General features: G+C 39.4%; 1 protein-coding gene across 1 annotated transcript in view; it reads right to left on the reverse strand.

Moving 5' to 3' along the window:
- LOC100357556 (small ribosomal subunit protein uS2m) overlaps window positions 1-22,857 on the reverse strand; it is a 57,141-nt gene extending 34,284 nt beyond the window's left edge. Inside the window, 1 exon segment of the mRNA XM_008254722.1 lies at window positions 22,758-22,857. Coding sequence (XP_008252944.1) covers window positions 22,758-22,857 — 100 coding nt within the window.
- Between the last annotated feature and the right edge of the window lie 2,059 nt (window positions 22,858-24,916).

Genomic DNA, 24,916 nt, shown 5'->3' on the forward strand with positions numbered 1-24,916 from the left:
TTCATATCTCCTTGTAGTTCCCTGAACCTTTTTAAGAGAATTATTGTGAATTTTTTGTCAGTCATTTCATAGATCTCCATTTTTGGGGGGTCCATTCCTGGAGCTCTATGAGTTTCTCATAGTGGTATTATATTTTTCTGATTTCTCATAATCCTTCTGGCTTTACTCTGATGCTTACATATTTGGAAAGATGGTCAGCTCTTCTGACCTTTGCATGTGTTCTTTAGAGGTAATAGACCTTAGTTCATTTTGTTTAACACTGATTTATACATGCGCCAGTTGGCAGAAATACCAGAGAGACAGACCTTAGTTGTCTGGTTTTCTAAATAGGCTGGTTTATTTTATTTTATTTTTTCTTATTTTTTTTTCCTGTGCTCTGGAGCTCTGGGGTGTAGCAGTATTGCTGACCGTGTTCCATGGGCTGATGATACCACTAGCTAGAGTCTGCTGTCAGGAGAGGCTGCTGACTTTGCTCTGTGATAATCTCCAGTCGGGCAAGGCTGCAGGTGTGTCTTGCCTGCCTGGAAAGTATTGCCATTTGAATCTGTACTTGGGCATGTCCATGTAAGTGGCGCCCGGGCTGGACAGAGTTCCTGGGGTTGCTGCTGGGGAGCATTGGATGTGCAGGGGCAGATACTATAGAAATATGTTTATACTTGGATTTGCGTCCAAATCTAGAATATTTTAAGACAAGTGCAAAGGCTTGGTGGAGTCACTGCTCTTCAGCAGGGACTAGGTGGTGCCAGCTGCTGCCTCCATCAGTAATTGCTGACCTGCAGTTGCTTCTGGGACTATGGAAAACATAATGTGAACACTAGAATTCAGTTTCACCACCTCCCATCAGTAAGATTGGGCTAGGCCAGATGTTTCCTTTGCAGGTAATTGATGGCCTGAAATGGCTTTTCAGTCTAGAGAAGACTTCATTAAGGACTGAAATTTAGTTTGATCACCTCTCTGCTGCTAGGGTTTCGGCAGGGCCAGATGTTCCCTCCATGGGTGATCACTGATCTGCAGCTGTCTCTCAGTCTGAGAAACATTTAATGAGAGCACTTGGGCTATGGGAAGAAGCCAGCTAGGGACCCGAACCTGAAAGATCCATGGATCGTGTTTCCTAGAGTGTGACACTGTTGTTGGCTTCTTTCTCTCTTTTTTCTTATGATTTGTTTATTTATTTGAAAGGCAGAGTTACAGAGAGGCAGGCAGAGGCAGAGAGAGAGCAAGAAATCTTCCATCCACTGGTTCACTCCCCAGATGGCCGCACAAAGGCTGGAGCTGAGCCAATCCGAAGCCAGGAGCCAGGAGCTTCTCCCTGGTCTCCCACGTGGGTGCAGGGGCCCAAGCACTTGATCCATCTTCTGCTGCTTTCCCAGGCCATAGCAGAGAGGTGGACTGGAAGTAGAGCAGCCGGGACTCAAACCAGCTCCCATATTGGATGCCAGCACTGCAGGCAGAGGCTTTACCACTATACCATAGCGCTGGTCCTTGTTTGGCTTCTCCTTTGTGGCACCTCCATTGTCTAGAATGCAGAACAACCACCAAAATGTGTGTGATGGGCGCTGTACCACTTTTTTTCTTTGTTTCCAAATGACCCCAACTAGACTCTCCCTGCTGGTATTCCCACTGTTTCTGGTGGAAAGTGACAGGAGTGAGCCTCCTATGATAGGTCGTGATGTGGTATAAAAGCTGAATGTCTGCCTTCAGCTTGCTTCTGCCCTTGTGAAATCACCAGTCCAGGAAACTTTTCTGTGTGGGCGCTGTGCTGGCTTGCGGGAGGGAGACAAAGCTAACTTCTTACCACTCAACTGTGGCTTTTCTCAGTTCTGCAGTCCAAGGTGGTAACTCATAGTTACTCCCAAGTTCCTGGATTTTCAGAGGAGTTTCTTGCCTGTGGAGTTACTACTTGTATTTCTGATATTCCACTAGCTGTTGACATTCCCCCCACAACCTGAATCATAAAATAAGGTAACGCAATTGGCATTTCCCAGCCATAAATAAAAATATGAATCAAATTATGTTTGTACAAAATTATGTGTTTAGAATCTGTTATTGATAGATACATAAAAACTGTTGAAAAGAAAGGAACCCCGTCCGGGGGAATCTGAGTTTGCTAAAGATAGAGATACATGTTCATGTTTTTATTCCCTAAATATCTAATTGTTCTCTCAGAGAATTGCTTTTCTGCCTATGTGGGAGGTTTGTAAAGCTTTGTAGGTACCTGGGTATTTTTCCCATCTCATCCAATCTTCAGTTGTTATTTATGTTTTGTCTTTTTAGTATTACTGAGGAAATGTGAAAGGTAGACAAGAGATAAGGGAGAATTCCATTAGCTAAGCAGTCCATAAATGTACTTTTAAAAACTTATTAAGATATGAACTTTTCAGATCTTTGTGTGCACTTTTCCATGCATTATTGACATTCCTCAATCATCCTATGAGACAAGTATACTTCTTATATCCATTTTATAACTTGGGCTTAGACAGTCTCTAACTTGCCTAAGGCTAGTTTTAAGAAAGTGCTAGAGGGGCCAGCACCATGGCTCACTTGGTTCGTCCTCCGCCTTCGGCGCCGGCATCCCATGTGGGCACCAGTTCTGTCCCGGTTGCCCCTCTTCCAGTCCAGCTCTCTGCTGTGGCCCAGGAGGGCAGTGGAGGATGGCCCAAGTGCTTGGGCCCTGCACCCTCATGGGAGACCCAGGAGGAAACACCTGGCTCCTGGCTTCAGATTGGCACAGCGCCGGCCATGGCAGCCATTTGGGGAGTGAACCAATGGAAGGAAGACCTTTCTTCTCTCTCTCTCTCATTGTCTATAACTCTACCTGTCAAATTTTTAAAAAATTTTTTTAAAAAAAAGTTCTAGAGCTGGGACCTGAGTGCAGCCTGCCTAGCTCCAAAGCAATATTCCTAACCACTGTCAGCTATTAACTCCTTCTATAATTAACTACTTAGCAAGTGCTGTGTATTGATGGTATTAGGGATGGGGGAAGTGGGTAAATGTCAGTGTGAACCACAATGTGCAGATTTCAGATATCTCCCAGCATATCATCAAAACTGGTAGCATGGAAATACTGGGCATATATTCTCAAGAGGTGACAGAAAACCAATTTCCATTATAAGTGATTTTGGTGGATTTTGGAAAACTTCTTGTTAAATTCACGATTCCACACACAATGTCTGTTCAAATTCACAAGGCTTACATACCTACTGTGTCACATTCAGAGTCACCCAGGGACCCTGGACTTTATTTCTAAAAGAACAGCCAGGCATAGACAACTTGAAACATTAACACAATCTCAACAATTGTGTGGGATTTTTTTTTTTTTTTTTTTACAAACTTGTTTTCATTTGAAAGGTAGAATTACGGAGAGGAAGGGAGAAACAGAGAAAGACGGAGAGCTTCCATCTGCTGGTTCACTTCCCATACAGCCACATGGAAGTGGAGCAGCCGAGGCTTGAACCAGCACCCATATGGAATGCTGGCACTGAAGATGGTGGCTTAACCTGCTGTGCCACAGCGCCGGCCCCTACTGTGGGCTCTTGTACACACCTTTGCCTGTTGTCCAAGCTGCCGTCATTTCTAACCCTGAAGTAGTGGAAACTGAGGGAGGGAATAAGGGAAAGATTCAATAATTTTGAGGAACTGGAATGTAACACAACTTGCTTTGGTGTAATGGAGAAAATCACAAGCTTACCAAAGAGTGCACTAAAGCCTACCCCATTTAGTCTGAACACAGATGTGGTACGTTGGTGAAAAGCTTGAGAAATGGCAATGGAGCTACTCAGAAATATACAAGTGCCGTCATAGAGCACTTGATGTGATTCGAGAGGAACTTTCAAGAGAATTTTGATTTAGCCATAATGAAAGAGGTAAAGGAGAGACTTACTATAATTACTTACTGCAAAACACACAGCCACAAATATAAATTCTTATTAATAGTATTTGGCAGGGGAGACTGTAGGAGAGAAATTGAAAAGTAAGGCTAGGGCTTTATTTGGCAGTGGAAAAAGAAAAAGGAAAACTGGAATGTTAAGAGCAGAGTCTCCAATGTGATGAAAAACCAAAGTGCTACTTGAAAAGTAAAATGAATGTATATCTTTATTAGCTTCCCCCACTTCTTTTTGTTGTGGCCCCACTGAATTCTGCAGTTACACAAAAGGCATTTTACAACTGATTGCTTTGCCAAAACCATCACTGTATCATGTAAAGTCTCCTGTTATTTGCAATAATTCAAATAACTGTCAAAATGAAATGCTAGTTGCCTCTCCAGTCAGAGGTTCCCCTTAGACTGTGGAAGAAACGGTAATTAAAGAGAATCCCCACTGGATGCCATTGATCTTTCACTCAGGGTTGAAATCTTTCTGTAAGAAATCTGAACAAACATAGGAATTTATCACTTGCATACAAAGTATCATTATGCTGTGAGTATTGAATTTCAAATGCTGATTACTGAAAAATAGTTTTCTTAGGTATTTGAGATTTGTACCTAACTTAGTATAAACTGCTAAATTTTAAAATGATAAAAATATGTAGCTTTATGTTACTATTCATTTGTAGTCAGTGAATATAAATTACCTGTATGCTGCAATTATTCCTTGTTCCCTATTTTGTTTTTCTGTGTTTGGTGAAGTCCTTTTCATTTTGTTTTGTAAGTTTATATCATAAGGTAGAGATTGGACATGTTGCCATGGAAATAACTTCTTGTAGAAGATTTTACAGTGTAAGCTCTACAGTTAATAAAACACACTGGCAAAATTGGGGTGAGTTTTTTCGGTCCACTATTGCTGTTGCTTATTGATTCTATGGATTTTTCATGTGGTGGTGGTGGTTATTTTATTTACCGGTTTCATTTCTTTGCCTTTTGATACTTGGAAGGTTTTACCTATAATATATATTTTCTCCAAGTATATAGACATATTTAAGCCATGATGCACTCCTTTGTGTCCCAAACTAAATAAGGTAAAATGTTGTTTTGTATTTAAATATCAGAATAATGAACTTTCTTATCCAGAAAATACTATTTGAGCACCTACCATATTCCAAGCATTGTTGTGGGCATTCAGAACAAATTGTTGAAGAAAACTGAAAACAGTTGCACCCTCATGAGCTTACATTCTAGTACAAAACAGATACACAGCCTAACAAAAAGTCAATATGTTCATATGATGTAAGAAGGTGGTTAGCACGATGAGGAAAAAAGAATGGAGCAGAGCATGGTGATATAGCAGTGTATATGTGGGGGAGTTGTAACGTTATATAGGGTGAGCCTCACTGCAGTTTGCCTGAAAGCATTTGAGGAGGCTGAGGCTAACTATGTGAATCTTGAAAAGGACCATTCTCAGAAACAAGGGCAGTTGATAGCTATGATATAAGGTGGAAACATGTCTGGTGATTTCAGGGAGGAGCTACTAAGCCAGTGCATCTCAGTAGAGTGATCTGGGCAAAGAAAAGATAGAACAGATAGAGGAACTCAGAAGTACTCTCTGTTGTCAGCTTTTGGGGAGTACAACAGTGGATGGTATCTCCCCTCCCCTCCCCTCCCCTCCCCTCCCCTCTCCTTTCCTCCCCTTCCCTCCCCTCCCGTCACGCTCCCGCTCCCCGTGTCTGTCTGTCTCTCTCTCCCCCTGTCTCTACCCCTGTCTCTCTCAAATGAATGAATAGCTACCAAAGAGAGATTTCTGGGTGGGGAGCATATGATTTTACTAGTTTTATATCCAGGAACTCTCTGAGATCATCACAGTGAATAAGAAAAAAAATGTCCTCTTGCATCTAGAAGGGGGAGTGAAGGAGAAACCATCTTGAAATAGACCTGAGTATTCTGTCCTTACTAAGGACTACCCTCTGGAAGAACTATTTTGTCAGAGCCTAGCTTTATCAGAGCATAATCTACCTGAAGAAAGAGAAATAGCCAACTCCAGCTGGTTCTGTGACAGAAAAGATTAATGCTTGAGAAGGTACAAATACTAGTTACATTGATTTGGTCATTACAGGTTATACACATGTCTCAAGGTATATTGTGCCACATGAATATGTACGAATATTAGGTATAAGTAAACTGTAAATGTGTGGGACACAGTGAAGGCAGTGTTTAGAGGGAAACGTATAGCTTTGAAGGAATATATTAGAAACAGAGACCTAAAATCAACCAGCTGAGCCTCCTTCTTAGGAAACTAGAAAGAAATAAAGCTATTTAAATCCAGAATAAACAGAAGGAAAGAGATGAGAGAAAAAATACATGAAATTAACAACAAACATCAATAAAACCTAAAGCTGATTCTTGGAAAAGATGAATAAAATTGACAAACCTGTGAATTAAGAAAAATACAAATTGCTAGTATTAGAAATGAAAGAAGAAATATCACCACAGATACCATGGTACTAAAAATATGTAATAAGGGAATATTATTGATAATGCCATGGCCACAGAAGCGTTTAGTTTCACTCCTGTAAGTTTTAGTAGATGTTGTTAATCAAGTTGAATTAGTTCCCTCTATCTTAGCTTGCTGTACCTTTTGTGTCATGAGTAGATTTTGCATTTTGGCAAATACTTTTTCTGCATTTTTTTGATGTTGTCATGATACTTTTTCTTAGCCTATTGGTGTGATATTACATTAACTGATTTCCAGATATTGAAACTGGCTTGCATAATTGAACTAAATACTATTTAATTCAATTTATTAATGTAGATGAAACAGACCAAACCTTGAAAGACAAAATATTTAAAAACACACAAAAGAGGAAACAGACTTGATCAGCATTGTAGCACAGCAAAGTTTGCCACTAACTTCAATGCAGCTATCCCTTATGGCAGCATGGGTTTGAGTGCTGGCTGCTCTGCTGCTGATCCAGGACCATGCTAATGTACCTGGGAAAGGAGCAGAAGATAGCCCTGCCATCCACATGGGAGACAGGCTCCTGGCTTTGGTCTGCCCCAGAAAAGCCATCGTTGCAACCATTTAGAGTGAACCAGCAGGTGGAAGCTCTCTGCCTCTCCTTCTTTCTCTGTTGCACTGATTTTCAATTTTTTTTTCTTGTAAAGGTCACCTTTTTTAAAATTTTATTTAATGAATACAAATTTCATGTATATTATATAGACAGTTTTAGGAACATAGTGATGCTTCCCACTCTTCCCCCCTCCCAGCCATGCCCCCACCCTTCTTCCTCCTTCCTCCCCTATTCCTTCTCTTGATTTTTGCAATGATCTACTTTCAGTTTACTTTATACTCCTAAGATTAGCCCTGGACTAAGTAAATAGTTCAACAAATAGAAGAAAAACTGTTCGTCAACAGTAGAGACAAGGGCTGTAGATAATCATCAAAGCTCAACATGTCAATTAAACTCCTAATAATTATATTTTTGGTACACTATTAACACAGATCAGGGAAAACATGGTATTTGTCTTTTGGGGATTGGTTTATTTCACTAAGTATAATGTTTTCCAACTGCATTCATTTCGTTATAAAAGATGGGATTTCATTCTTTTTATGGCTGAGTAGTATTCCATAGTGTGTTTGTATGTATGTGTGTGTGTGTGTGTGTATATATATATATATATATATATATATGACAATTTAGTCATCAGTTGATGGACATCTGAGTTGATTCCATGTCTTAGCTATTTTGAACTGAGCTTCAGGGAACATAGGGGTACAGATAACTCTTTCATATGCTTTTTCATTTCCTTGGGGTAAATTCCCAGGAGTGGGATTGCTGGGTCATATTGTATATCTATTTGCAGCTTTCTGAGGAATCTCCATACTGTCTTCCACAATGGCTGGACTAGTTTATAATCCTACCAGCATTGATTGAATTAAGGTACCTTTTTCCCAATCCTCACCAGAATTTATTGCTTATTGATCTCAGTATGAGAGCCATTCTAACTGGGGTGAAGAAACCTCACTGTGGTTTTGATTTGCATTTCTCTGATGGCTAGTGATTCTGGGCATTTTTTCATTTGTGGATTGGCCATTTGAATTCCCTCTTTTGAAAAATGCTTGTCCAAGTCCTCTGTTCATTTCTTACCGGATTGTTTGTTTTGTTGTTGAGTTTCTTGATCTTTATAGATTCTGGATATTAATCCTTTATCCACTGCACAGTTTACAAATATTTTCTCCCATTCTGTTGCCTCTTCATTTTGCTGAGTGTTTCCTTCGCAGTGCAGAAGCTTCTCAGCTTGATATAATTCCATTTGTCTAGTTTGGCTTTAACTGCCTGTGCTTCTGGGGTCTTTACACAAACTGTTTGTATATGCCAATGTTTTGCAAAGTTTCCAATTATTCTCCTCTAGTACCTTGGTGGTATAAACTCATAGAATTAGATCCTTGATCCAGTTTGAGTTGATCTTTTCATAAGGTGTAAAGTAGGGGACTCATTTCATACTTCTGCTTGTGGAGATCCAATTTTCCCAACACCATTTGTTAAAGAAACTGTCCTTTCTCCAGGGATTTATTTTAGCTACTTTGTCAAAAATTAGTGGTTGTAGGTGTGTGGATTGATTTCTGGTGTTTCTGTTCTGTTCCATTGGTCTGAATGTCTATTTTTGTGTCAGAACCAGCTTGATTTGATTATAACTGCCCTGCAGTATGTATCAAAATCTAGCAGAATGGATATTTTGATGATATTAAATCTTCAATCCATGAACATGAACCATTTTTCCATTTTTTGGTGTCTTCTATTTAATTTTCATCATAGAGATCATTCATTTCCTTGGTTAAATGTATTCCAGGGTATTTGATTTTTTTCTGTAGCTATTGTAAATAGGATTGATCTTGTACATTCCGAGCCATAGCACTGGCTGTGTATATAAAACCTATTGATTTTTGTGTGTTAATTTTATATCTTTCCACTTTACAAGTTGTTTTATGAGTTCCAATAGTCTCTTAGTCTTTTGGTTCCCATTTATAGAGTAGTGTCATCTACAAGTAGGGATAATTTGACTTCTTTCATTCCATTTTGTATCACTTAGATTTATTTTTCTTGCCTAATGACTCTGGCTAAAACTTCTAGTACTGTATTGAATAGCAATGGTGAGAGTGGGCATGCTTCTGTAGTTCCAGACCTCAGTGGGCATGCTTCCAACTTTTCCCGATTCCATAAGATGCTGGCTATGGGTTTGTCACAAATTGCCTTGATAGTGTTGAGGAATGTTCCTTCTAAGCACAATTTGCTTAATTTTTTTTAAGATTTATTTATTTGAGAGGCAGAGAGAGAGAATATTCCATCCACTGGTTCACACCTGAAATGGCAGTAATAGCCAGTGCTGGGCCTATCTGAAGGCAGGATCTAGGAGCTTCTTCCGGGTCTCTTACATGGGTGCAGGGGCCCAAGGACTTGGAACATTCACAGGCACATTAGCAGGGAGCTGGATCGGAAGTGGAGCAGCCTGGACTTGAACCGGCACCCATTTGGGATGCCATCATCACAGGCGGCAGCTTTACTGGCTATGGCACAGCGCCATCCCATTGCTTAAGGTTTTCATCATGAAAGGAAGTTGTGTTTTATCAAATGCTTTCTCTGTAGCTGTTGAGATAATCATATGGTTTTTGTTCTTCAATTTGTAAATTATGTATCACATTTGTTGATATGCGAATGTTGAATCATCTTTGCATACCAGGGATAAATCCCACTTAGTTTGGGTGAATGATCTTTCTGATGTATTGTTGAAGTCAATCAGTATTTCATTAAGGATTTTTGCATCTAAATTTATCATGGATATTGGTATACAGTTCTCAAGCACTGTTGAATCTTTTTCTGGTTTAGGAAATAAGGTGATGCTGGTTTTATAGGAGTTTGAGAAGAATTCTTTAAATTTAAAGAAGATATTTTCTTTAAAGATTTCATTAAATACCTGGTGGAATTCAGAAGTGGAGGCATCTAGTCCTGGACTTTTCTTTGTTGGGAGAGTATTACTGAATCAGTTTCCATCTTTGTTGCTGTTGTTGTTGTTGTTTTGTTTTGTTTTAGTTTCCTATGTCTTCATGATTCAATTTTGGCAGATTGTATGTGTCCAAGAATCTACCATTTCTTCTGGATTCCCCAATTTGTTGTGTACAGTTCTTTGTGGTAATTCCTGTTGATTGTTTTTTATTTCTGTGTTATTTGTTGTTACATCTGCTTTTTCATCTGATTTTATTGATTTGGGTCTTCTCCCCCTTTTTCGGTTAGTTAGGCCAATGGTATATAGTTTTGTGATTTTTTTTTTCAAAAACTCACCTCTTCATTTCACTAATCTTTTGCATTGTTTTCTGGTTTCAATTTGTTTATTTCTTCTGTAATTTAAACTATTTCTTTTCCCTTTCTAATTCTGGGTTTGGTTTGTTTTTTCTAGGCCTTTGAGGAGCATTGACAGCTTATTCATTTGGTGCCTTTCCAATTTCTTGTTGTAGGCACCAATTGATATAAACTTCCCTCTTAACACTGCTTTTTGCTATATCACATAGGTTTTTTTAAAAAAATATTTATTTATTTGAGAGGTAGAGTTACAGAAAGACAGGGAGAGATGAGAAAAAGGTCCTCCATCTGCTGATTCACTCCATAAATGACTGCAACAGCCGGAGTTGAATTGATCCAATGCAAGAAGCCTCTTCTGAGTCTCCCACATGGGTGCAGGGGCTCAAGCACCCAGGCCATCCGCCACTGCTTTCTCAGACCATAGCAGAGCATTGGATTGAAAGAGGAGCAGCCGGGATTAGAACCGGAGGCCTTCTGGGATCGCAGGTGGAGGACTAGCCTACTATGATACCATGCCAGCCCCAGTCCCATAGGTTTTGATATGTTGTAATGTCATCTTCATTCATTTATAGAATTTTTTTAAGTTTCTTATTTGATTTCTTCTATGACTCACTGTTCATTTAGGAGCATGTTGTTCAGTCTCCATGTGTGTATATATGTTTTAGAGATTCTCTAGTCATTAATTTCCAGGTTACTTCCATTGTGGTTAGCACAGATACATGATATGGTTTCAGTGCTTTTTAATTTGATGAGATATGCTCTATGGCCTGGTATGTGGTCTATCCTAAAGGAAGTTCCATGCACTAATGAATAGAATGTGTATTCTGCAACTGTGGGATGAAAGGTTCTATAGTCCACTTGGTCCATAGTGTCAATTAGCTGTGTTTTTTGTTGTTGTTGTTGTTGTTCTTGATTTTCTGACAGGTTGATCTACCTACTGATGAAAGTGCTGTATTGAAGTCCCCCATGGCTATTGTATGGGAGTCTATGTCTCCATTTAGATCAATAACAGTTGTTTTAAATATCCAGGTGCTCTCGCACTGGGTGCATATATATTTACTATAGTAACAACTTTCTGTTGAATTGATTCTTTAATCATTACATAGTACCCTTCTCTGTCTCTTTTAATAGTTCTCATGTTAAAGACTATTTTGTCTGATATTAGAATGTCTATACTTTTTTATAGAAAACTTTTATTTGATAAATATAGATTTCATAAGTACAACTTTTATATGGTAGCGGTTCTTCCCCACATACCTGCCCTCCCATCCCCAAACCATCCCACCTCCTACTCCCTCTCCCATCCCATTCTTAATTAAGATTCATTTTTAATTACATACAGAAAATCAACTCTATACTAAGTAAAGATTTCAACAATTTGCACCCACACAGAAACACAAAGTATACAGTATTGTTTGAAGACTAGTTTTACCGTTAATTCTCATAGTAGAACACATTAAGGACAGTGGTCCTACATAGGGAGCAAGTGCACAGTGACTCCTGTTGTTCATTTAACAATTGACACTCTTATTTATGACGTCAGTGATCACCTGAGGCTCTTGACATGAGCTGCCAAGACTATGGAAGTCTCTTGAGTCCACAAACTCTGACATTATTTAGAAAAGACCATAATCAAAGTGGAAGTTCTCTCCTCCCTTCAGAGAAAGTTATCTCTTTCTATGGCCCCTTCTTTCTACTGGGATCTCACTCAGAGATCTTTCATGTAGGTCATTTTTTGCCACAGTGTCTTGTTTTTCCATGCCTGAAATGCTCTCTTGGGCTTTTTAGCCAGAACTGAATGCCTAAAGGGTTGATTCTGAGGCCACAGTGTTGTTTAGAGCATTTGTTGTTCTATGAGTCTGCTGTGTGGCCTGCTTCCCATGTTGGATTGTTCTCTCCTTTTTAATACTATCAATTATTATTAGCAGACACTTGGTCTTATTTATGTGATCCCTTTGACACTTAATCCTATCATTATGGTCAGTTATGAATTTAAACTGATCACTTTAACTAGTAATATGGCATTGGTTCCTGCCAACTTAATGGAATTTGGAGTCCCACGGCAAGGTTTTAGCTTTACCCGTAGGGGTAAGTCAGAGGAAATGTGTGCCGAACTGTACATCTCCTCCCCCTCTTATTCCAACTCTTATTTTTAACAGGGATCAATTTCAATTTGATTTAAATACCTAAGAATAATTCTGTGTTAAGTAAAGAGTTAAATCAATGGTATTAAGTAGAAAAAGAAAATATTAAAAAGAATATAATAACAAGCTGCTCCTCGACAGTCAGGACAAGGGCTGATCAAGTCATTGCTTCTCATAGTGTCCATTTCACTTCTACAGGTTTCCTTTTAGGTGCTCAGTTAGTTGTCACAGATCAGGGAGAACATATGATATTTGTCCCTTTGGGACTGGCTTATTTCACTCAGCATCATCTTGCCAAGATTCCTCCATTTTATTGAAAATGGCCGGATTTGATTTTTTTTGTTTTTTTTTTTAACTGTTATTTAGTAAATATAATTTTCCAAAGTACAGTTTATGGATTACAATGGCTTTTCCCCCACCCATAACTTCCCTCCCACCTGCACCCCTCCCATTTCCTGCTCCCTCTCCCATTCCATTCACATCAAGATTCATTTTCAAATATCTTTATATACAGAAGATCAATTTAGTATATATTAAGTAAAGATTTCATCGGTTTGCACCCACACAGAACATAAAGTGTAAAATATTGTTTGAGTACTAGTTATAACATTAATTCCCATTGGACAACACATTAAGGACAGAGATCCCACATAAGGAGTAAGTACACAGTGACTCCTGTTGTTGACTTAACAAATTGACACTCTTGTTTATGGTGTAAGAAATCTCCCTAGGCTCTAGTCATGAGTTTCCAAGGCTATGGAAGCCTCTTGAGTTCACTGACTTCGATCTTATTCCGACAGGGTCATAGTAAAAGTGGAAGTTCTCTCCTCCATTCAGAGAAAGGTATATCCTTCGTTGATGGTCTGTTCTTTCTACTGGGATCTCACTCACAGAGACCTTTCATTTAGGTTTGTTGTTGTTGTTGTTGTTGTTGTTGTTGTTGTTTTGCCAGAGTGTCTTGGCTTTCCATGCCTGAAATACTCTCATGGGCTCTTCAGCCATATCCGAATGCCTTAAGGGCTGATTCTATGGCCAGAGTGTTGTTTAGGACAGCTACCATTCTACGAGTCTGCTGTGTATCCCGCTTCCCATGTTGGATCATTCTCTCCTTTTTAATTTTATCAGTTAGTATTAGCAGACAATAGTCTTGTTTGTGTTGTCCCTTTGACTCTTTTTTTTTTTTTTAATTTTATTTTTGACAGGCAGAGTGGACAGTGAGAGAGAGAGACAGAGAGAGAAAGGTCTTCCTTTGCCGTTGGTTCACCCTCCTATGGCCGCCGCTGCAGCCGACGCACCGCGCTGATCCGATGGCAGGAGCCAGGATCCAGGTGCTTTTCCTGGTCTCCCATGGGGTGCAGGGCCCAAGCACCTGGGCCATCCTCCACTGCACTCCCTGGCCATAGCAGAGAGCTGGCCTGGAAGAGGGGCAACCGGGACAGAATCCGGTGCCCCGACCAGGACTAGAACCCGGTGTGCCGGCGCCGCAAGGTGGAGGATTAGCCTATTGAGCCACGGCGCCGGCTCTGTCCCTTTGACTCTTAGACCTATCAGTATGATCAATTGTGATTGAAAATTTGATTTTTTAACTTTTATTTAATGAATATAAATTTCCAAAGTACAGCTTATGGATTACAATGGCTTTCCACCCCCCATAACTTCCCTCCCACTCGCAACCCTCCCCTTTCCCGCTCCCTCTCCCCTTCCATTCACATCAAGATTCATTTTCAATTCTGTTTTTATACAGAAGATCAGTTTAGCATATATTGAGTAAAGATTTCAACATTTTGCACCCGCATAGAAGCACAAAGTGAAAAATGCTGTTTGAGTACTGGTTATAGCATTAAATCACAATGTAGAGCACATTAAGGACAGAAATCCTACATGAGGAGTAAGTGCACAGTGACTCCTGTTGTTGACTTAACAAATTGGCACTCTTGTTTATGGAGTCAGTAATGACCCTAGGCTCTTGTTATGAGTCGCCAAGGCTATGGAAGCCTTTTGAGTTCACTGACTCTGATCATATTTAGACAAGGTCGTAGTCAGACTGGAAGTTCCCTCCTCCCTTCAGAGAAAGGTACCTCCTTCTTTGATGACCCATTCTTTCCACAGGGATCTCACTCACGGAGATCTTTCATTTAGGTTGTGTTTTTGTGTTTTTTTTTTTGTTTGTTTTTTTTTTTTTGTTTTGTTTTTTTTTTTTTTGTTTTGTTTTTTTTTTTTTTTTGCCATAGTGTCTTGGCTTTCCATGCCTGAAATACTCTCATGGGCTTTTCAGCCAGATCCACATGCCAACAGGCACATGAAAAAATGTTCAAGATCACTAGCAATCAGGGAAATGCAAATCAAAACCACAATGAGGTTTCACCTCACCCTGGTGAGAATGGCGTGTATTTAGAAATCTACCAACAGATGCTGGTGAGGATGTGGGGAAAAAGGGACACTAACCCACTGTTGGTGGGAATGCAAACTGGTAAAGTCACTATGGAAGTCAGTCTGGAGATTCCTCAGAAACCTGAATATAACCCTACAATTCAACCCAGCCATCCCACTCCTTGGAATTTACCCAAAGGAAATGAAATTGGGAAACAAAAAAAACGGTCTGCACCTTAATGTTTATTGCAGCTCAATTCACAATAGCTAAGACCTGGAATCAGCCTAAATGCCTATCAACAGTAGACTGGATAAAGAAATTATGGGGTATGTACTCTATAGAATACTATACAGCAATAAAAAACAATGAAATCTGGTCATTTGCAACAAAATGGAGGAATCTGGAAACAGTATGCTGAGTGAAATAAGCCAGTCCCAAACGGACAAATATCATATGTTCTCGCTGATTGGTGACAACTAACCGAGCACCAAAAAGGAAAACTGTTAAAGTGAAATGAACACTATGAGAAACGGTGACTTGATCAGCCCTTGCTTTGACTGTTGATGAACAACTTAATACTTTATCCCTTTTAGTATATTTTTTGTTTGTTCTACTTAATATTGTTGGTTGAATTCTGTAATTAATACACAGTTATTCTTAAGTGTTGAAACTTAACTGAAAAGTGATCACTGTTAAATATAAGAGTGGGAATAAGAGAGGGATGAGATATGCAATTGGGGACATGCTCAAGCTGACTTGCCTCAAACGATGGAGTTAGAAACATACCAGGGGATTCCAATTCAATCCCATCAAGGTGGCATGTACCAATCACATCTCAGCAGTCCAAGAGATCAATTTCTGTTCACAATTGATCATAATGAAAGGACTAAGAGTCAAAGGGATCACATAAACAAGACTAGTGTCTGCAGATACTAACTGATAGAATAAAAAAGGGAGAGAACGATCCAACATGGGAAGCGAGATACACAGCAGACTCAGAATGGCGGATGTCCTAAACAGCACTCTTGCCTCAGAAAATTTGATTTTTTTACTGCTGTGTGGTCTTCCATAGAGTACATATCCCATAATTTCTTTATCCAATCTTCTACCAATGGGCATTTAGATTGAATCCATATCTTAGCTATTGTGAACTGAGCTGCAATAAACATTGAGGTGCAGATAGCTCTTTTATTTGCCAATTTCATTTCCTTTGGGTAAATTCTGAGGAGTGGGATGGCTGGGTTGTATGGTAGGGCTATATTCAGGTTTCTGAGGAATCTCCAGACTGACTTCCATAGTGGCTTTACCAGTTTGCATTCCCACCAACAGTGGATTAATGTGCCTTTTTCTACATATCCTTGCCAGCATCTATTGTTGGTTGATTTCTGTATGAAAGCCATTCTAACCGGGGTGAGGTGAAACCTCATTTGCATTTCCCTGGCTATTGGCTAGTGATACAGAACATTTTATCATATGTCTATTAGCTGTTTAGATTTCCTCTCATGAAAAATGTCCATTTAGTTCCTTGGCCCATCTCTTAAGTGGGTTGTTTGTTTTGTTGTTGTGGAATTTCTTGATCTCTTTGTAGATTCTGGTTATTAATCCTTTATCGGTTGCATAATTTGCAAATATTTTTTCCCATTCTGTTGGATGTCTCTTCACTTTGCTGACTGTTTCTTTTGCAGTACAGAAACTTCTCAATCTGATGTAATCCCAGTTGTTAATTTTGGCTTTGGCTGCCTGTGCCTCTGGGGGTCTATTCCAAGAAGTCTTTCCCTGTGCCTTTATCTTGCATGGTTTCTCCGATGTTCTATAATAATTTTATGGTGTCAGGTTGTAGATTTAGATCTTTAATCCATGTTGAGTAGATGTTTGTGTAAGGTAGGGGTCTTGCTTCACGCTTCTGCACGTGGAAATCCAGTTTTCCCAGCACCATTTGTTGAATAGACAGTCCTTGCTCTAGAAATTGGTTTCAGCTCCTTGTTGTTGGATGTAGATGTGTGGATTGATTTCTGGCATTTCTGTTCTGTTCCATTGGTCTATCCATTTGTTTTTGTACCAGTACCATGCTGTTTTGATTATAACTGCCCTGTAGTATGTCTTTTTTTTTTTTTTTTTAGACAGTGAGATAGAGAGAAAGGTCTTCCTTCAGTTGGTTCACCCCCCAAATGGCCGCTACAGCTGGAGCTACACCGATCCAAAGTCCGGAGCAAGGTGCTACCTCCTGGTCTCCCACGCGGGTGCAGGTGCCCAAGCACTTGGACCATCCTCCACTGCCCTCCCGGGCTATAGCAGAGCTGGACTGGAAGAGGAGCCACTGGGACTAGATCCCGGCACCCATATGGGATGCCGGTGCTGCAGGCGGAGGATTAACCAAGTTAGCCCCGGCACCAGCCCCGATGTAGTATGTCTTGAAATCTAATATTATGATGCCTTTGGTTTTGTTTTGTTGTATAAGATAACTTTAGCTATTTGAGGTCTCCTGTGCCTTCATATGAATTTCAGCATCATTTTTTCCAGATCTGAGAAGAATGTCTTTGGGGTTTTGATTGGTATCACACTGAATCTATAAATTTTTTTGGAAGAATGGACATTTTCATATTGATTCTTCCAATCCATGAGCATAGCCTATTTTTCCTTTTTTTTTTTTTTTTTTTGGTATCCTCTTCTATTTCTTTCTTTTTTTCTTTTTTTTTCTTTTTTTTTTTTTTGACAGACAGACAGTGAGAGAGAGAGAGACAGAGAAAAAGGTCTTCCTCCTTTCTGTTGGTTCACCCCCCAAATGGCTGCTACAGCCAGTGTGCTGCGCCAATCCAAAGCCAGGAGCCAGGTGCTTCCTCCTGGTCTCCCATGCGGGTGCAGGGCCCAAGCACTTGGGCCATCCTCGACTGACTTCTCAGGCCACAGCAGAGAGCTGGACTGGAAGAGGAGCAACCAGGACAGAACCAGCGCCCCGTCCAGGACTAGAACCCAGGGTGCCAGTGCTGCAGGCAGAGGATTAGCCTAGTGAGCTGCGACGCCAGCCAAGTCTATTGATTTTTGTATATTGCTTTTATATCCCGCTGCTTTACCAAACTCTTCTATAGTTCTAATAGTCTCTTAGTGGAGCTCTTTGGATCCCCTGAATAAAGAATTGTATCAGGTGCCATGGCTGTGGTACACTAGGTTAATCCTCCGCATGTAGCACTGGCATCCCATGTAGGTGCCGGGTTCTAGTTCCCGTTGTCCCTCTTCCAGTCCAGCTCTATGCTGTGGCCTGAGATGGCAGTGTAGAATGGCCCAAGTGGCTGGGCCCCTGCACCTGCATGGGAGACCAGGAAGAAACTCCTGGCTCCTGGCTTCAGATTGGCCAAGCTCCGGCTATTGTGGCCATTTGGAGAGTGAACCAACGGAAGGAAGAGCTTTCTCTCTGTCTCTCTGTCTCTCTGTCTCTCTGTCTCTCTCTCTCTCACACTGTCTGAAATTCTAAAAAAAAAAAAAAATCTAAAAAAAAATCATCTGCAAAGAGGGATATTTTGACTTCTTCCTTCCCAATGTGTATCCCTTTGATTTCTTTTTCTTGCCTACCAGCTCTGGCTAAAAACTTCCAGTACTATATTGAATAACAATGGTGAGAGTGGGCCTCTCTGTTACCAGATCTGTGTGGGAATCCTTCCAACTTTTCCTCATTTACTATGATGCTGGCCATGGGTTTGTCATAAATTGCCTTGATTGTGTTGAAGAATGTTCCTTCTATACCCAATTTGCTTAGAGTTTTCATCATGAAAGGTTGTATTTTATCAAATGTTTTCTCTGCATCTATTCAGAGAATCATATCGTTTTTCTTCTGCAGTTTGTTAATTTGTGTTATCACATTGACTGAATTACAAATGTTGAACCATCCCTGTATACCAGGAATAAATCCCACTTGGTCTGGGTGGATGATTTTTTTGATGTGTTGTTGGATTCTATTGGCTAGAGTATTATTGAGGATTTTTACATCTATATCCATCAGGGAAATTGGTCTGTAATTCTCTTTCGCTGCTGCATCTTTTTCAGGTTTAGGAATTAAGGTAATGTTGGCTTCATAGAATTTGGGAGGATTTACTCTCTTTCAATTGTTTTTGAATAGCTTGAGAACAACTGGAGTTGGTTCTTCTTTAAATGTCTGGTAGAATTCAGTGGTCAATCCATCTGGTCCTGGGCTTTTATTTGTTGGGAGAGACATTATCACTTATTCAATTTTCATCTTGATTATAGGTCTTTTTAGGTTTTCTATGTCTTCATGCTTCAATTTAGGTAGGTTGTATGTTTCCAGGAATCTATTCATTTCTTCTAGATTTCCCAGTTTGTTGGCATACAACTCTTTGTAGTAATTTCTGATGACTCTTTTTATTTCTGTGCTTTCTTTTGTTACATTCGCATTTTCATCTCTGATTTTATTGATTTGTGTCTTCTCTATCCTTTTTTTTAGTTTATTTGGCTAATAGTGTGTCAATTTTTTATTTATTTTTTTCAAAAAACCTGCTCTTCATTTTGCTGATCTTCTGTAATGTTTGTAATGTTTCTTTGGATTCAGTTTTGTGGAGTTCTGCTCTAATTTTAATTATTTTTCTCCTACTAGTTTTGGGCTTGGTTTGCTGTAGTTTTTCTAGATCTTTGAGATGCATTGATAGCTCATTTATTTGGTGCCTTTCTAACTTCTTGATATAGGCACCTATTACCATAAATTTTCCTCTTAATATTGCTTTGGTGTATCTCATAAGTTTTGATGTGTTGTTATCTTCATTTGCTTCCAGAAAGTTTTTGATTTTTCTTTTGATTTCTAAGTGATCTGTTGATTCAGGAACATATTGTTCAGTCTCCATGTGCTTGCATATGTACTAGAAATTCTTGAGTTGCTGCTTTACAGCTTCATTCCATTGTGGTCTGAGAAGATGCATGGTATGATTTCAATTTTTTTTAACTTGTTGAAACTTACTTTATGGCCTAGTATGTGGTTAATCCTAGAGAGAGTTCCATGCACTGCTGAGAAGAAGGTATATTCTGCAACTGTAAGATGAAAACTTCTGTATATATCTGTTAGGCCCATTTTGTGTATAGTATGAATTAAATCTGTTGTTTCCTGTTTCCTTGTTGATTTTCTGTATGGTAAATATGTGCATTGCTGAAAGTGGAGTATTGAAGTTCCCCAATACTATTGTATTGGAGTCTAAGTCTCCTTTAAATCCCTTAACATATCTTTAAATAACCATGTGCCTTGTAATTAGGTGCATATGTTTTTAATAGTTACATCTTCCTATTGAATCCATCCCTTAATCATTATCTAGTGCCCTTCTTTGTCTCTTTTAACAGTTTTTGTGTTAGTCGATTTTGTCTGATACTAAGATTGCTACTCTAGCACTTTTTTGGTTTCTGTTGGCATGGAATATATTTTCCAGCCTTTCACTTTCAGTCTGCATGCACCTTTGTTAGAATGATGTATTTATTGTATTCAGCATATAGATGGGTTTTTGTTTTTTTAATGCATTCAGCCAGTTTGTGCCTTTTAACTGGGCACATATACATTCAATGTGACTATTGATAAGTAATGATTTTGCCCTGCTATTTTTTCAAAGATATTCCTAATTTAAACTTTGAACTTCCTGTGATCTTTTACGGAGATATTTCCTTCCTTTACCTTCTTTTGTATTGATGACCATGGTTCTGTGTTTCTGTGTGTAACACATCTTTAAGCATCTTTTGCAGGTCTGGATGAGTGGTGACAAATTCTTTCAATTTCTATTTGTTATGAAAGCTCTTTATTTCACCTTCATTCACAAATGAGAGCTTTGTAGGATATAATATTCTGGGATGACAGTTTTTGTCTCTTAGGACATGGGCTATATTTCGCCATTCCCTCCTAGCCTATAGGGTTTTTCCATGAATACTCCTATTGTTTGCTTTAGATTTCCTTTGCACTTTTACAAAGAGATTTTAGACCTTCATATTCTTTAATAGTTATTATTCTGTGTTTCTGTATGTAGTACATTCTTTAGTATGTCATTTGTAAGGTTGGGTGAGTGGTGACAATGAGTGGTGACAAACACTTTCATTATCAGTTTGTCATGATGGCCTTCATTTCATCTTCACTTATAAATGAGAGCTTTGCAGGGTACAATATTCTTGGTGGACAATTCTTTTCTTATAAGACTTGGACTGTGTCTTCCATTTTCTCCTAGCCTACAGGATTTCTGATGAGAAGTCAGTTGTGATTCTCATTGGAGATTGTCTGAAAGTAATCTGGCATTTCTCTCATTCACTTTTTTTTTTATGTTACATTGTTGAAAGATTGACAGCAATGTATCATGGTGAAGATGTTTTCTGGTCATGTGTATTAAGAATTCTCTGTGCCTCATGTATTTGGATGTCCCTTTTTCCAAATTAGGTAACTTTTCTGTTATTATTTCATTGACTAGGCCTTCTAATCCATTATCTCTTTCCACAGTTCTTCAGGGACACCTAAGACTCATATGTTGGGTCATTTGATAGTATCCCATAAATCTCCAACACTGTTTTTTAATTTTTATGATTTTTTTGGTCTGGAAAATTTCTCTAGATTTGTCTTTTAGACTTCCTTTCTTCTGCCTCAGCAAGTTTGTTGATATGACTTTCTGCTATAGTTTTTGTACAACACATTGATTTCTTGATTTATAAATTTCAGTTTGATTTCTCTTATAAATGAGAGCTTTGCAGGGTACAATATTCTGGGTGGACAATTCTTTTCTTATAAGACTTGGACTGTGTCTTCCATTTTCTTCTAATTTCAATCTTCTGGGATAATTTTTCTTCCATGTCAAATATGGATTTCTTTAACTCATGAATATTTTTCTCATTGATTCTGAGTAATCCTATGATTAATATTTTGAATTCATTTTCAAGCATTTCATCAATCTCTTTGTCATCACATTCTACTATTGAAGTGTTGTTTTGTTCCTTTGGGGGAGTCACGTATCTTCCTTATTCTTGTTTCTTGAATTTTTGCATTTATTTTTTGGCATTTGTGGAAATACTTATTGATTCTTTCCTCTGATGGCTTTTATCTTTGAACTGTGCATCTGTGGCTTAGTGGAGTGTCTGTTGTTTTAGTGAATACTCAGAGGCGAGGCATGTGCACGGTATGGCTAGGGAGCTCTGATCAGTGCTCCAGGGTTTGGCAACTACCCAGGGTGACATCCAAGTTGGGTGTGTTTGGTCTTCTCTGTTGTCATCATGGAAGAGGGTATGATGATCACCTCTGTTATTTAATCATACCCTTACCTCTTCCAAGATGATCATTGTCCTTTGTTAGCCCACTGTGAGTGCAACAGTCTCCTGTGCTGCCACATGAACCACACAAAGGTTCTGTGCACCCCTCACGTGAACATGGGTCCCACTGCAATGATCCACCCCAGGCAATCCAGGAGCTCTGGGCCTTTTTGGTCACACACAATGATTGCCCAGAAAGCCAGCTACACCCTGTGACTCCATCATGCCATCACAGAGTTTCCACAGTCTCTGCATACAAGGCTCCAATGTCATGTTGTGCAGAGGATCCACTCTGCCCCACTAGCCTATCCTGTTGATGGAGAGGTAGAGACATTCTCAGACTCAGCTGTCTGTAGGTGATTTAACTTGGTGGTGAGCCCTAGGGCCTTGATATGTTTAGAGGTTGGAGGCACCTCAAGGTCTTACATATGTGCTCAGTCTCCTCTTTACTTCCAGCCTTACTCAAAGTCAGTGGGGAATGCAGATTTTTCCTTCTGGTAAAATCCCTGGATCACAAGCATGCACAAGAGCTGCCACAGCTGCTACTGATGTCAAAATGGCGCTCTTTTCCAGCTGGTTGCCTGGCATCGTTTTGAGGAGATGGAGAGAGAGAAGCATGCCCTTTGTTCCCTGGTCAGGCAGCTACCCTGTTTCCCTTAGGATTCCAGGCCAGACTCAAAGATAGTGTATTCTGCAAAACTCTTACTGTGGCTATATCGCCAATGGCATGGGCTGCTGCAGTCTGTTCTTACCTGCTTCCCAAAGCTGGTGCTTCCTCCGGCTCTCGGCTACAGAGATCGTGTGTTTTGTCCGCACTTGTTGCTGTGCATCCTCACCTTCTAGCTGATCCATTGTGTCCCTCTTCCTTCTGTGGAATTTTACTGCAGATTTCTCTCCAACTCTCCCCTAGGATGTACTTCTTCCACTTTCTTGCTACTATTTCTCCCTAGCCTAAAGCAGTAAGTCCTTTTTCCTATTCTGCCATCTCTCATGGACTTCCAAATACAGAAATACATAAATCTTTTGAAAAGAGACAGACTATATTAATTGGCTTCTATCTGGTAAAGAAGTTTAATTAATAATTAATAATCTTCCAAAACATAGAGTGTCAGGCTCAAGTTGATTCACTGATTAATTCTGCCAAACATCTAATGAGTAAATTATGCTAATTATATAGAATCTCTTCCAGAATATATCAGCAGAAAGAATGCTTTCTGACTTATTCTATGAGGTCAGCATTTCTGTAATAACAGTTTGACACAAAGGCAATATAAGAAAAATATAAATATATTTCATAAACAAAAGGGTATTGCCATGAGCAAAATATTAGTAAATTAAATCCAGCAATGAATTAAAAGTTATACACCATAGCCAAGTAGTATTTATTATAAGTATTCAACTCTTGGAATAAATGCACTTCTTCAGTACTGAAAGAAATGCACTATCAAGCCATGGAAAGACATGGAAGAAACTTAAAAGCAAAGGTAATTTGAAAACCTACATATTACACCATTTCTTGTATATGACACTCTGTAAAAGGCAAAGTGTGGATAAAGTAAAAAATGGTTTTCAGGAAGCGTGAATGGGTAGAAAACTGTAGGGCAATGAAACTATTTTGTATGACGCTATGTGTTGTAGCTATGTGTTGTCATACATTTGTGAAAACCTAGGCAGCACCGCGGCTCACTAGGCTAATCCTCCACCTTGAGGCGCCGGCACACCGGGTTCTAGTCCCGGTCGGGGCGCCAGATTCTGTCCCGGTTGCCCCTCTTCCAGGCCAGCTCTCTGCTGTGGCCAGGGAGTGCAGTGGAGGATGGCCCAAGTGCTTGGGCCCTGCACCCCATGGGAGACCAGGAGAAGCACCTGGCTCCTGCCATTGGATCAGCGCAGTGCGCCATGGTGGCCATTGGAGGGTGAACCAACGACAAAGGAAGACCTTTTTCTCTTTCTCTCTCTCACTGTCCACTCTGCCTGTCAAAAAAAAAAAATAATAACTAAATAAAAATAAAAAAAGAAAAAGAAAACCTATAGCAGGCATAACACCAAGAGTAAGCCCTAATGTAGACTGTGGACTTCGGACTTTGATTGTAACCAGTGTACCAGTGTGGTGAGGAATGTCAATACTGGGGGAGACTGCATATGTGAGGACAAAGAAATACAAGATCTCTGCAATTTCCACTCAAATTTGCTCTGAACCTAAAATTGTAAAAGACAAAATTTATTTTAAAAACTAAGGAAATTATTGATTCTAATTAAAATATTGTTCAGGAAAATTAATGAATGTCATACTAGATCATTTTTTAAAACCAACCTGGGATGGATATCCACCTTATGCTTGGGATGCTTGTATCATAGTAGCTGGGATTGAGTCTTCCTCTGCTTCCAATCCAATTTCCTGCTAATGTGCCCATGAGGCGACAGATGATGCCCCAAGTACTTGGGTTTCTGACACACATGGGGACATAGGTAGAAAGTATAAATATGAAAAAGACACCATGCAAATAACAAGACTTAGAAAGACTTAGAAAGCTGGTATAGCTATTATTTACATCGAATTCAGTAGATTAAACCAAATAATATTTAAAAATATGAAGAACATTTTATAGTTAATGTTTAATTGTTCAGAAAAATACAATTTCATTTCTTCTCCTTACACAGGCATTTATTCCTAAAAAATGCTTTCACCCCAAAACACAGGTAAGCATTGGCTTTTGAAGACTGTCATCAGCAAGATTGATTCAACATATAAAAATATTATGTGCCACTCACTACAATTACCAAATTAAAGACAATAACAAACTGATCACCTGAGTAGATGTAGAGAAGTATTTGGCAAAATTCAATACCTGTTAATGATAAAACACCCCTCAAACTTTTTTTTTCCTCTGCCTATTTTGTTCCTCTACCTATT

Source organism: Oryctolagus cuniculus, chromosome 2, assembly GCF_964237555.1.
Source record: "Oryctolagus cuniculus chromosome 2, mOryCun1.1, whole genome shotgun sequence".
In the NCBI taxonomy this organism is placed as follows: Eukaryota; Metazoa; Chordata; class Mammalia; order Lagomorpha; family Leporidae; genus Oryctolagus; species Oryctolagus cuniculus.